This window comes from Aspergillus foveolatus (assembly GCF_047715535.1).
Source record: "Aspergillus foveolatus strain CBS 279.81 unplaced genomic scaffold BDW70scaffold_23, whole genome shotgun sequence".
NCBI lineage: Eukaryota > Fungi > Ascomycota > Eurotiomycetes > Eurotiales > Aspergillaceae > Aspergillus > Aspergillus foveolatus.
Window position 1 is genome coordinate 348900 of NW_027396087.1, and position 13800 is coordinate 362699.

The 13800-nt window shown below is 52.9% G+C and overlaps 4 protein-coding genes across 4 annotated transcripts; 2 read left to right on the forward strand and 2 right to left on the reverse strand.

Annotated features, from left to right (window-relative positions):
* Window positions 1-1300: 1300 nt before the first annotated feature.
* Window positions 1301-2489, reverse strand: BDW70DRAFT_159928 (uncharacterized protein; the record flags this gene model as incomplete). Its single annotated transcript, XM_073740754.1, has 4 exons — window positions 1301-1352; window positions 1408-1885; window positions 1957-2388; window positions 2459-2489. 4 exons carry the CDS (start codon window positions 2487-2489, stop codon window positions 1301-1303), a joined length of 993 nt encoding a protein of 330 aa, XP_073596174.1.
* Window positions 2490-2770: 281 nt separating this feature from the next.
* On the reverse strand, window positions 2771-3958 carry BDW70DRAFT_136222 (uncharacterized protein). The gene has a single exon (XM_073736826.1). It carries the CDS (start codon window positions 3039-3041, stop codon window positions 2778-2780), a length of 264 nt encoding a protein of 87 aa, XP_073596175.1. The 5' UTR covers window positions 3042-3958; the 3' UTR covers window positions 2771-2777.
* A 2886-nt stretch (window positions 3959-6844) lies between these two features.
* BDW70DRAFT_51181 (uncharacterized protein) lies at window positions 6845-8131 on the forward strand. The gene has a single exon (XM_073744169.1). The coding sequence runs from the start codon at window positions 6883-6885 to the stop codon at window positions 7657-7659; it is 777 nt and encodes a 258-aa protein (XP_073596176.1). The 5' UTR covers window positions 6845-6882; the 3' UTR covers window positions 7660-8131.
* A 1039-nt stretch (window positions 8132-9170) lies between these two features.
* On the forward strand, window positions 9171-13248 carry BDW70DRAFT_159931 (ABC transporter ATP-binding protein; the record flags this gene model as incomplete). Its single annotated transcript, XM_073740755.1, has 5 exons — window positions 9171-9290; window positions 9357-9544; window positions 9591-10247; window positions 10305-12492; window positions 12547-13248. The coding sequence occupies 5 exons, from the start codon at window positions 9171-9173 to the stop codon at window positions 13246-13248; spliced, it is 3855 nt and encodes a 1284-aa protein (XP_073596177.1).
* Between the last annotated feature and the right edge of the window lie 552 nt (window positions 13249-13800).

Consider the following 13800-nt stretch of genomic DNA (forward strand, 5'->3'; position numbering starts at 1 on the left):
GGCGCGGTTGCTGCTAACCCCCACGGACACCAGGCGTATATGACCGCATTCCCAAGTGCAAGGACATAATCTGCACATATATGCATGAATAGGCGATTGATCGGCTGCCTTCTCCGTGTCGTACAATTACTCTTTCCCCTGCGCTTCGTTTCCTAACCTGATGTTGTTCGTAAATTCTGAATGAGAGAATATGTCCTCCCATTGCGACATTCATACATCTATACGGGACAATCTGCAATGTGGATCGAGGGAGCGACACATCTCACAATGCGAGGATCCAGATCAAGATCGCTGCCTCATTGTTAAAGTTGCACTATGATTCTAATTGTATGTCTCAACAATCTACCCTATCAGTGCCAGGTGCGTGGGGAACTCGGCCCAGCTGGATTCGGCAGCCAGAAAGGGGTAGTTAGCAGGCTCTCTTTTATTCTGCCATGTTGTAGGCAAAGAGTTGCAAAGGATGTGGCTGGTAAATGTACTTTATTAACTGGATGAGTATGGAAAGAGCAAGGGAGTTGACATGCATATGGCTAATCCTGATGGAAAAGATTTCATTTCAGGTCTAGTAGAATTGAGCCCGACTCGATGAGGAAAAAACGATGGAAGCAATATTTGAGATATCTACAAAAGCCGGCCTGTCGCCGGGACCCCATGACCCAAATCTCAGGATGGAATGCCCTCCTGTTGACCGGTACGAACACTTGTTGCACCTCCAATGTGAGTTTTCCCGGCATGTGCAGCACTCATGCCTATCTGCTATGCGGAAGATCACTTTCAACGTCTGTTTGGCTGCATTCTGCGTAGCGAAGAGTAGGAGAAGTGATCACAGCATATCTTGCAAATATAGCATCCCGTTCTCCTGGGGCTGCTGATATACAGGCCGAGTTCAGATGATACATGCCAGCACTGGCTATTCATGTATAACGCACCAAATACCTTTGCATCTGAGTTATCTTGCCTTATAATCTTGAACTATCTCTTGAAGGTCTACTGTTGATTCCCAAACTTGCCTACTGCATGTACCTCCTACGCTTGCCCATTCACAACCAGCACCCGCCCACCATCCACACACAGTGAGATACCGTTCACATACGCCTGGCTTCAATCAGTCCTCCAACCTGTCACCATGATAAGCATGTAATAGAAGACTCACCACGGCTTTGGACACTAAATATAGCACCGTCCCCGCAAGGTCTTCTTCCCGGCCAGCCTCTTCGCAGGAACCTTTTCAAACAGCCCATTCCCCTCCGGGCCAACGGGGCTCATCTTACTCGGTACGACTGGAGACAGATTAGCAAAGCTAGAGGTCTTTCCTTTTATTCAACAGCAGCAAAATCAAACTCTGTCGGGAACTATAGTAGGTTAAACCACGTACAACCAGGATTAACCCCGACAACACGAACATACCACCGCGCAAACTTGGCCACAAGCAACTTCATCAAGTGATCAGTCGCCGCTTTTCGGCTCGTATATGAGGTCAAATCCACGTTTGTGGCATTATGCATGCTGGCGCAGGAGCTTGTGATTACCATCACGCCGCGTCCTTGCTCGGCTCCTCTGCTTCGCCCGCCATCAATATCCTGGTCCGCAGCCGCAGCGAGTAATGGTAAAAGAGCAACGCACAGAAAGTAGTGCGCGGTTGTATAGACGCTGAATGTATTTTCCCAATCATGTTCGGTCCGTGAGAACATGGATTTCTGTAGTTCAAGCAGGGGTGCAGTGAGGACATTACACTCGACCGGCGGGTCCCCTCGGATTCCAGCGTTCAAGATGAGGATGTCGAGCTTCCCCCCCTCAGCCTTGGATATGTACGGTGCCAGTTCCGCTATAGCAGACTTGGACGAGAGATCACAGGCGTAACCCTGTGCGGAGCCCCCGGAGGATGCTAAACCCAGGAGGTTAAGTTCCGAGACAGTTTCGTCGATCGGGTCCCCAGATCTAAGAAGTCAACTGTACCTTCGAACGAGGGCAGCAACTCGGCGTCACCGACGCCAGCCCCTGATCCTTCTTCTTCGTCTCCAAACACGAACGCCTCCTGGTCCGGCGCCAGTCTCCTCAACATAGCCTGCGTGAGCTTTGCAAAGGCCACCCCGGACAATGGACCAACGTATTTCTCGGCAGTGGCTTCTAATGACAGCATCTTTAATTCGTCCGCGAGAGAGGTCGAACGCCTGGGGCGAGTCGCGGGCGGTCCATCCGACATGGCCCACTGTGCAGATACGGCATATCTATCCGGCGCTGCAGGAGGTGTCTTGATACTGAGCGGTGGTGTTTGGTACTTGATCCTATAGTCTTCCTGTGGTGCATTGCCCGTATTTGACGCCTTAGACGAAGCCGATGACGCCTCTATTTTTGCCAGCTGCTCTTCCAGTTCCGAAACCCGTCGTTCTAGCCCACGTACATATCTACACAGTGTACGGTTAGTATGCAGGAGATACAATCCAACCATGATACGCACTTGATAGAGAAAGACGCCTGTCGCAAACCATTCTGAGGAAAACTGCATAGCACATTCGCTTTTCGGCACCCGCTGCATTCGGGCAGCAGCTTATCACAGCGTTTCTTCCTTCGGTAGCATCTCTGGCATGAGACCCGCGCTTTCCCTTCTCCACCTCAAAATAATATATCTAAGCTCTCGGCTACGAAGCTTTGCTTCCCGCACTTTCCGGGGAAGCCCGTCTGACATACTGGTTTATGGCAGAAATTGTTGGGGCGGATAAGGTAGTTTCCATTGACATCCATTATCTTCTCATCAATCATACCATCGTGCCAGGACCTTATGGGAGACAGAAGAAACCAACAAAAGCAATTGGTCTAGAACTGCGTGCCTGGGTATCGGGAATGCAGAGAAAGGGGCACCAGGATAGGGCAGCTTTTGTGCAGGGGTTGAGTATGCGATACGCCAGCGCGATCTTGAAAATGGTTGTTGAGGAGTGAACAGTCCATCGAGGCCTATCTTTACAGACGGCATAGGCAACACCATATAGAAGACTGAGCCCTTGCCAAGGTAGAAGATGGTAGTAGTAGTAGCTAATTTGCATCCATATATGTAGGGGATTGGATAAGGCATACTAGGGCTCAGCCCCAACCATCGGCCACCCCGACACTGTGTTGAGGTCATTATTAGCACAAAGCCACAACGACTCAACAGGCAGATTCCACTGCCACCATTTACAGACAGTCCTAAGACAGCCATTGCCTTAATCTCCATTAGAGGCCGCTCATGGGACAACTCACAATCCCGATAATCGTCTCTTCAGGACCTGTCTCGATCCGCCCAGACCTTGTCCAATCCTCACTCATAGCGGTATTCTGTTTTCCATGTCCATGAGGTAAAAGCCGCTTTACCAATATTGGACAGATCAGCGTCTCCGCCACTGGCGACCTGGTCGATGGTTTGATCCGGTTCATCACGGCAGCCGTTTGTGCCGGGTGCTGGCGGTCCAGCTGCTGTCGGAGTGCATGGTTATGCTTTCAATCTCGCTGTCAGAGTGACGGGGATGCCAGAGATGTGTTCAGTTGTCCTGGAGGATAGAGGATCTGGCCGGCGTGGGCGTAACGGTTTACGTCTGCTGTAGCTTGCGGGTTTAGAAGGGCCGGCCGGTGAGTGCCCAAACATGCTCGACATTGATCGAGTTGATAGGGGCTTTTATTGTCCGAACTGCCACGGTAGGTAGGATCCTCACTGAGATGGCCGGGTATTTAATCCAGTCTTTAAAGACCGTCTGAGCGGGCAATCCGATCTCCAACTCTGCTGGAACGGTTGAAGATGAAGTCAGTAGAGACGAAACCGTAAAAAGATACATGGCCCCCTTGAGGGATGATTTCTTTCTCCCTCTCTATGAATGCTTTGCTCCACGAGCATTATCCGAGATTGGGTGGAAGATAACTAGATCATTCATCGAGCACTTCCCAGGCAAAAATACTCCGCATAAACGCGGGCCTGTAGGTCCTCGGCCTGGAGGCAATACTCTCTAGCTAATATATCTGGATTCTATAAATTCTATGAATCGAAATTCTCAGTATATGACAGACCCTCTGCAAAAAGAGCACATGGGACGGTAAATTGCCGTGGTATGGTTGGCCCTTATCTCGATGATCCCAGCCCACGCCTAGGCAAATTGGCCCAGTATACTTCAGTCTGCATACGCAAAACCAAAATAAGCAACCAATCAGGACTCGACAAGAATACACCCTGCAAGACTAGTTGCAGTGGGGGCGATGGCGATACGGAGCCCCCTATGCTCACCATCTCCTCCTTGCCGCTGAGCCACCACCGACTCAAGAGAGTCAAAGCGGCTATTTTCCATGTGATGCAGAATGGCTACCTCCCACCCTCAAACCACCCATTTTCTCCACCAACTGCCCGCAGAAATCATCCTCTCGATCGCTGACGCGCTCTCGGTCAAGGATCTCAATCGGCTGCTCCGATCGTGCCGTCGCCTCGCGAGCCTCCTGCAACCCCCCCTCTATCGGCTCGCGACAACGTACACATTCGAAGCCCATGGGCGGCGCAAGTCCCCCTTGACCTGGGCCGCCGAACATGGCATACTCTCCACTGTTCAAAAGCTACTGGGCGCGGGCGTAGATGTGACAGCCTCGGTGGGCGGGTTCACCGCGTTCTACCAAGCCCTTAGGAACGGACACACCGAGGTTGTTCGGGTTCTCCTAGAAGCCGGGGCCGATCCGCTGCCGAGTAAGAGTAATGGAGGCATCCCGCTTGTGCTGGCTGTCCAGCATGGGGATGAAGAACTGCTTCGCCTGCTCCTCAAGGTGACGCCTACAAATGCGACGGGGGAGCGTGCGAACTACGAGCACGCGGTGGCAAGGGCGGTCTACCATGGGCATATCCGCCTGGTGCGGTTCATGCTGGACAATGCGGCAGGGTGGCTAGACGTCGCCCGTAACGGGGACTTGATCTATCAAGCAGCGAGTACGGGGAACTGTGATATGATCCGGCTGCTCATCGGCTACGGGGCGACGGTCGAGCCCCTGCATCGCACGGCGCGGCACCCGCTCGTCGTCGCCGCGCAGAACGGGCACAAGGAGGCCGTGCAGCTGCTCATGGCGCTCTCCAAGGAGAAATCCGCGCCCACGGCGGAGCCGGTCAAGGACCCCGAAGAACGGTCGATCTCGGCGCGCCTGATCGACCGGTTCGGCACCGATCTCTCGCAGCCTACCAAGGACGGCCTGACGCCGCTGCAGATCACATTGGAGGAGTTTAGCCCGCCAGAGGTCATCCACCAACTGCTCGACCTCGGCGCCGAGCCGAGCGTCCAGGGCAGAGACGGGTCGACGGCACTGCATACGTTGGTCCGGTTGAAACGGCATGACCTGCTCGATACTCTAATCGACGGCGCCTCGCTCTCTACCTCTGATAGCAAAGGCAACACACCGTTGCTGTTGGCAGTTGCCGTGTTCAACGTCTCAGCGGCGTCGCTTTTCATCGAGTGTGGCGCAGATCTTGCAGCCAGGGATATCCACGGGAGAACTGTGCTGCACCTAGCGGCATCTCACTCTTCAGGAGTTATTCTATCTATGCTGCTGAGAGCGGGAGCGGACGTCTCCGCCACGGACGAGGCCGGTCGGATTCCGTTGCATTACACGACATTTGGATCTAACCTTACAATCCCCAGAGCGCTTCTCTCTACGCACAGAGCTACAAACACCGACCACCTCGTCCGATCGCACACCGGCCGAACAGTCTTGGATATGGCGGCCGAGAGCGGGAACTTGGATCTGGTAAGGGAGTTGATTCGGGTGGGTGCGGACGTCGACAGCCACTGGGAGGGATACTCACCATTGCACGCCGCCGTCGCCAACAGACACCCAGAAGTCGCGGAACTGCTTCTCTCCCATGGCGCCAACCCGCTGCGTCTGGACTACTACGGGCAGACGTCTTTCGACCTTGCTGCGGGAGATCGATCAATGCTGGACGGGCTCGCACGATGGTGCGATATTCCATATACACGCACCGACAGACACACGAGACGAGGCGTCTTCAAGGAGAGCGTCCTTCGATTCGCGTCCCGGGTATCAGACGGCCAAACGGGCGACTTCTACAAACTGGCCAAGTGCCTTGTATACCTCAAGGATGATGAGGCAGCGCTCGCAACGTTTAGACAAGCGGCCAAGATACGCGCGTGTGAAGACGACCTTCGGTACCCCATGTGCTGCGGCGGGTGTCGCAAACGGCTCAACACCCCCATATTCTCAGAGGCTGTGGTGCTGGTCTGTCGCAGATGCCACGAGCTTGATTTTAGCGACCCGTCGCCCTTCCTGGGCTTTTACTCTACTGATGCCGGGTTTGCTACGCCCTCAAACAGTGACGAGAGGGGGGATGACGAGCTCTGGAACGAACAGCTTGAAAAGATCATAATTAAGTACTCTTGAATGATAGCTTACATAATTCAAAACATTCTCTCATCCTTTAGTGCCCTAATATTAGCCCTGCAGTGAGTTTGACTCAATAGGTGACTCGATAGGATTGTATGGAGGGCGAGTAGTGCTGGGAGTATTGCATAAACGGCCAATGTCTACTGCTGTCGAACCCGAAATTGGGTATTTCTAACGTGCTGTCACATGGATCAGATGACAGTGTCAGGTAGACTCCTGGTATAGCAAAGTGAAAGAGTATATAGAGTGAAAGAGCCCATTTGCGCCAAGACATATTTGTAAGGATATAAATAGCATCTAGTTCTGATTGGCTGAGAATAACAGACGGAGGATCAATCTCACCGACGGGCCGATTCGATCCCCGCGTCAGCCCACAGCTGCCGCATGCTATTTATAGCCACCTACGAGCTCCAACACGGCTTTCCTGGCATTATATTCTCTAATGATCCAATCCACCTGTAAGCGTCCCGATACGTCGCAAAGTCAATGCCAAAACAAGGTCTTGCTCGAATCCTCGGCTACATCGCAATCCCCAGCATTGCAACAGGCCTTGGGATTCATTTAGGCCTGAATCACCTTGAGAATAAATATCCAGAATTACCACCCGCAGCAGCAGGAAGCAAAGCCCTCAGCACGCCAGCTAAGCCAACCCAGCACTGCGCATATACCGATATCTACGCGACACGGATTCCGCTCCGTGCTCTGCAGGCACGAACGCAGCGCCCTGGCGCAAAGGACCAAACTGCGCTCGAGGAGGCTTGGGCGCGCTCTTTATTATCGTGTCGGCTCCTGCGCACCGAGGCATCGCTCATCGGGTTAATTACCAGGGGTAAATATGAGCCTGGCGACCTAGGGGAGAGCGGGTTTGGGCCTGGTCCTGGCTCGGAATCCCGCGTCCTGCTGAACGGGGCGTTGACGGTACAAAGACAGCCAGGCGCGGAAGGAAGCAATGGCCTCCTCGTTTCCTGGAAGATGCCCGATGGACCGCGGCTATTCTTTGAGAAAATTGCGCGCTGGGGATATCCGTGGCGACTCATGTCCGGCGGTCGACATGAGATGATTGTTTCCGAGCCGTTCAACATCAAAGGACAGGGTGAGATGGTGGAGGTCAGGTTCTCAGCAGCGCATGATTACGAGATTGTCGAGGAGGAAGGGAGTCTGCAACAGCAAAAGGTTCTCCCTGCTTGGGCGATCCGGTTGCATCGCGGGTACGCGCGGTTGATCCTTGATATGGCAGCCAGAGATGTGGAGAGGGAGACTTGAGACGAACGAGCGGTTGGTTTCGATGCGCGCCTATTCAGTGTTGGTCTGACCTGCCATACCTAGTCGACTGAGCAACCTACTCCTTCGTGAGGGTCCTCGTTGAAGGGCACTTTGGCGATGAGCGGAGCTCAACGTGGGTAAGCAAAAATAGCCTGAGACGCTGTTGGATAACCTCAATCGCCGAGCTCGGTGATGCGAAGGCTGTTTACTCACTGGAGTTGAACTTGCTGGGCAGAGTTTTGCAGAGGGATCAGGTTCTGAGGAAAATACTCGCACTCTACTCCGTACAAGGACTCTCCATCGGAGCTATCCCGCCTCTGTGACAAGACATGTAGTAAAAAGAAATTAAGAATGGAATGCGAGTTGCGGCATTCTATTACTTCTGCAATAGGCAATCACATGCCACTCGTCAAAGACAGCACAAGAAATGGCTACCCTAAATCCAATTGACCGCGTTTATTATCACCCTGCTTCCACCTCGGTAAAGACAGACGCCCTGTCAGTTACCAGCCCTTGCTCTGATCCAATGCCTAAGCAGCCGCAAGGCTCTAGCGTAACCTACCGAAGGGAGTGATAAGCGAACAGCAAGACCACCATTCCGTCGAGATGGCAGTCTCTTTGCCAGAACCAGCGTAAAGTAGTGCAAAGCTCGGAGGCAGGCGCTGTATATGACTCTCACAGCATCACTAGTACACTAGATAGTATCCCGGCAGTGTGCAAAATATATATACTCCGCAAACAGGACCCACTATTGAGGAGTGGAAGAGTACCAGTTCAACCAGAACCTGGCAGGTGATCTAAATATTAGGTCCATGAGCTATTACTTTCACTCGGCTAGTGCAAGCTGATGAACTTTGCGCCTTCTATTATGAAGATCGGTTGGGTTGGCTGTGTTGGTTGACTGGGTTGAGTTGGCTAAGGTAAAGTTCCTAGTCAAATATCTTTTAGGTGTGCTGAAAACCAAATAGAGGCAGAACTACTTCCTTGCATATTTTATTAGGTTCCTTTGGCGATAGACATAAGAGGCGTTCTCTCAGTCTGCAACGTAACTGCAATGTTGTCGTCGCCCAGACTGAAAGCCTATAGGGGGCATTTCATGGCATGTGCCCTTTGAAAATCACCACCAATAACCAACTCGTCTCGTATTTGCCCTAAATAACTTAAAATCAGAGAAAGTTCTCGGCAATAATCAATAAATTGTCTGAGTCACCATCTGCATGTTTGGATAGGTGTGATCCACGGAGCCCGCGGGATCCGAGCTGTCCAAGAACGCCACGCCGTATCCTCGGATCCCGCGGGCGAAATACGAACAGATTGAACTTGAAACTAAACCGCGTTTAGGGAGCATTCCGAGTCCCAGACCAGGCAATAAGCTAGGCGCCATTGCGGAGGTTCGGACCCTTAGTTTACCGGCGTCCTGACGTGTCTACTTAAAAAAAAAAGAGCTCCCGTCGTCACCATCGTCATGCTGGACCGCAACTGTACTGTCTACGTGAAGAGATATAGGCAGTATGAAGTCCACGGCTGAGAGTAAAGAGTCACCGTCTCAGGACGAGTCGACCACTAGTGTACCAGGCACGGAGGCGCCTCTGGTCGAGGAAGGGGAGGAGGCAAGCTTTGGCGCATACAAGGTGCGTTACCCGACCAGCCAACAGATCTGACGCTGCAACAGTCAAGTTGACATGCTCGCGCAAAAGAGGATCTTTACATTCGCCGGCAAGACAGAACTTATCCTTCAAGCCGTTGCTATCCTTGCTGCCTGCGCCTCTGGAGCGGGTATTGCGCTTCAGAACCTCATCTTCGGCCAGTTCGTCACCGTCATAACCGATTTCACCAACGGAATTTCAACGCCGAGGGACTTTCGCGACAATGCAGCCGAGTTGGCGTATGTATCCCCTCTGAGTGCTGGTTACAGAGCTGACGAGGTTCAGCCTCTACTTTGTATATCTGGGCATCGCGCGGCTCGTCCTCTCCTACACCTACAACACCCTCCTGACCTACGCGGCCTACCGCATCGTCCGCAATATCCGGCACGCCTATCTCAAAGCCGCGCTGAGCCAAGAAGTGGCATTCTACGATTTCGGTAGCGGAGGCTCCATCGCCGCGCAGGCAACCTCGAACGGCAAACTGATCCAGGCCGGCGCCTCGGAGAAGATCGGTCTTCTCTTCCAGGGCCTCGCAGCGTTCGTGACGGCTTTCATCATCGCGTTTGCGGTGCAGTGGAAACTCACTCTGATTTGCATCTGCATCCCCGTAGCCACGATCGGCACGACGGGGGTGGTAGCTGCGGTCGAGGCTGGGCACGAGACGAGGATCTTGCAGATTCATGCGCAGGCGAATTCGTTTGCCGAGAATATTCTGGCGGGCGTGAAGGCCGTCCATGCCTTTGGGATGCGGGATAGTCTCGTCAGGAAGTTTGATGAATATCTGGTGGAAGCGCATAAGGTCGGTAAAAAGATCTCGCCGCTGCTTGGCCTTCTCTTCTCGGCGGAGTATACGATCATATACCTTGGATATGGGCTTGCGTTCTGGCAGGGAATCCATATGTTTGCCAGGGGGGAGATTGGGACTGCTGGGGATATCTTTACGTACTGCCAGCCCTTTTCCTTTGAGCGATGAATGAAGATACTGACATGACTCGACAGGGTTTTGCTCTCTGTCGTCATTGCCTCAATCAATCTGACTTTGCTGGCCCCGTATTCAATCGATTTTAGCAGGGCTGCTTCAGCAGCCGCGCAATTGTTCAGACTCATCGATCGAGAGTCTGAGATCAACCCATACGGCAAGGAAGGTCTCGAGCCGGAACGGGTGTTGGGCGATGTCGAGCTCGAGAATGTTACGTTCTCGTATCCCACGAGGCCGGGGATTACTGTCCTCAATAACTTCAGTCTCAAGGTACCAGCGGGAAAGGTGACTGCCCTGGTAGGACAATCTGGATCGGGGAAGAGCACGATCGTGGGATTGCTCGAGCGGTGGTATAACCCGACCTCTGGGGCGATCAGACTCGACGGGAACCTGATCAGTGAGCTCAATGTTGGCTGGTTGCGGAGGAATGTGCGGCTCGTACAGCAGGAACCGGTCCTCTTCCAGGGAAGCGTGTTTGATAACATTAGGTACGGCCTCGTCGGGACGCCGTGGGAGAGCGCCTCTCGGGAAGAACAGATGGAACGGGTGCAGGAGGCCGCCAAATTGGCATTTGCGCACGACTTCATCTCTGAGCTGACCGATGGATACGATACGCTGATCGGCGAACGGGGTGGTCTGCTTTCTGGAGGCCAGAAGCAGCGGGTTGCGATTGCTCGCAGCGTCGTTTCTCAACCAAAGGTCCTTTTGCTGGATGAAGCAACCAGTGCTCTTGATCCACACGCAGAGGTGATTGTTCAGAAGGCTCTGGACAAAGCAGCCGAGGGGCGCACGACCATTGTTATTGCTCACAAGCTTGCTACGATCCGCAAGGCGGACAATATCGTTGTCATGAGCAAGGGCCGCATTGTCGAACAAGGCACGCACGAGTCACTGATAGCCAAAGACGGCGTCTATGCCGGGCTAGTCAAAATCCAAAATCTAGCAGTGAATGCTTCAGCGCAGGAGAGTGTAGATGAGAAGGGTGAAGGCGAAGATGTCGCTCCCCTGGCGGCCACCGAAACAGCGATAACTCGTTACCCAACCTCCGTCCGTGGTCGAATGAACTCCATAAAAGACCGCGACGATTATGAGAATCACAAGCACATGGACGTGCTGGCCGCCTTAGCTTATCTCGTCCGCGAATGTCCAGAACTGAAATGGGCGTATCTCGTCGTGCTCCTGGGGTGTCTTGGTGGGTGCGCCATGTACCCCGGCCAAGCTATCTTGATGTCTCGCGTTGTCGAGGTCTTCACGCTCTCGGGAGACGCTATGCTGGACAAAGGAGACTTCTACGCGAGTATGCTGATCGTTCTCGCGGCCGGGTGTCTCATCTGTTACTTAGCTGTCGGGTATGCAACCAACACTATAGCCCAGCATCTTAGCCATTGGTTTCGACGCCTCATTCTGCACGACATGCTGCGACAGGATATCCAGTTCTTTGACCGTGAAGAGAACACTACCGGTGCGCTGGTAAGCCGTATCGATTCGTACCCGCAGGCAATTCTCGAACTGATGGGCTACAACATCGCCCTGGTCCTGATTGCCGTCCTGCAGGTGGTAACCTGTGGCATCCTGGCTATTGTATTTTCCTGGAAATTAGGGCTAGTCGTTGTCCTTGGCGGTATTCCACCCCTTGTCGGTGCTGGGATGGTACGAATCCGCCTCGACTCCCGCCTCGATCGCCAGACATCGAAGAAGTATGGCACCAGCTCGTCGATTGCCTCTGAAGCTGTAAACGCTATCCGCACCGTTTCGTCCCTTGCAATCGAACAGACGGTGCTACGTCGATACACGGAGCAACTAGACCACGCGGTCTCGTCATCGGTAAAACCCATGGCTGCCACGATGATCTGTTTCGGGCTTACGCAGTGCATTGAGTACTGGTTTCAGGCACTGGGATTCTGGTATGGGTGTCGTCTCGTGTCGCTGGGGGAGACTAGCATGTATAGTTTCTTTGTCGCATTCCTCAGTGTGTTCTTTGCGGGTCAGGCGTCAGCGCAGCTGTTCCAGTGGTCGACCAGTATTACAAAGGGAATCAATGCGACGAACTACATCGCTTGGTTGCACCAGCTCCAACCGACAGTTCGCGAGACGCCGGAGAACCACGATAAAGGCCCTGGATCTGGGGCGCCGATTGCTATGGACCATGTGCGCTTCTCGTACCCTCTACGGCCAGACGCCCCTGTTCTCAAAGGGGTGAACCTGAAGGTAACAGTCGTCGCCCGAATATGATCAGTCAAAGATACTAATAGATACGAACAGATAAATAAAGGCCAATTCATCGCCCTCGTCGGCTCCTCCGGCTGCGGCAAATCCACCATGATTGCCATGCTCGAGCGCTTCTACGACCCAACAACAGGGAGCATCACAATCGACGCTTCCACCCTCACCGACATAAACCCCATATCCTACCGGAATATTGTGGCGCTGGTGCAGCAAGAGCCGACCCTCTTTCAGGGAACAATACGGGACAACATCTCGCTGGGCGTCTTCAACTCGGATACGCAGCCTTTCTTTCGTGAGAAGGATGAGGTGAAGCCCGTGTCTGATGGCCAGATTGAGTCGGCCCTCCGCGCAGCGAATGCCTGGGACTTTGTCTCCTCATTGCCGCAGGGCATCTACACGCCCGCTGGGTCAGGCGGGACCCAACTCTCTGGGGGGCAGCGGCAACGCATCGCCATTGCGCGCGCGCTCATCCGGGATCCGAAGATCTTACTTCTTGACGAGGCTACGAGTGCCTTGGATACCGAGAGTGAGAAGATCGTGCAGAAGGCTCTCGAAGAGGCGGCCAAGGACGGGGACCGGATTACGGTTGCTGTTGCGCATCGATTAAGCACGATCAAGGATGCTAATGTTATCTGTGTATTCTTTGGAGGAAAGATCGCGGAGAAGGGGACGCATCAAGAGTTAATAGCTAGAGGGGGGCTGTATAGACGGATGTGTGAGGCGCAGGCCTTGGACTAAGAATGCCTCATTTCATGGCGCTGGGGATGTTAGTCAGGGATACGGATCGACTCAATTTTCTTCTAATTTGTGTAGTTTAAGATATATTGGGATTTAGAAGACCACTCTGCTCTGAGTCGTCGAAATACATAATATCAGAAAGATACCTACACTACTTTTCAATGAACGAGCCCGTAAAGCTCTAATGGAGGTAGTGCACGTTTTTTGATAGACAATTGTTGCTCAGAAGTTTCCATTGACGATTTCCTAGGCCAAGCTATTGAGAGAAAAACCAATGAGAGACGCAGTGCACGTATCCTTTGATATATTTTTTTTACTTATCCTCACGAGTGACATAGGGGCATGGACCTGATAGCAAAGCACATAAGACGGCGAGGTGTGTATGCAGCCCTCCCGTCCACACAGCCATAAGCCAAAAAAGCCTTTACTTTGATCATGTCTACAGATAACAGGTATCAAACTATGGATATTAGCATTCAGTACATACTACTTCCCATACTATAACGTAGCATTATGACATCAACATGGATTTTCGAATCCTCAACGATGGTA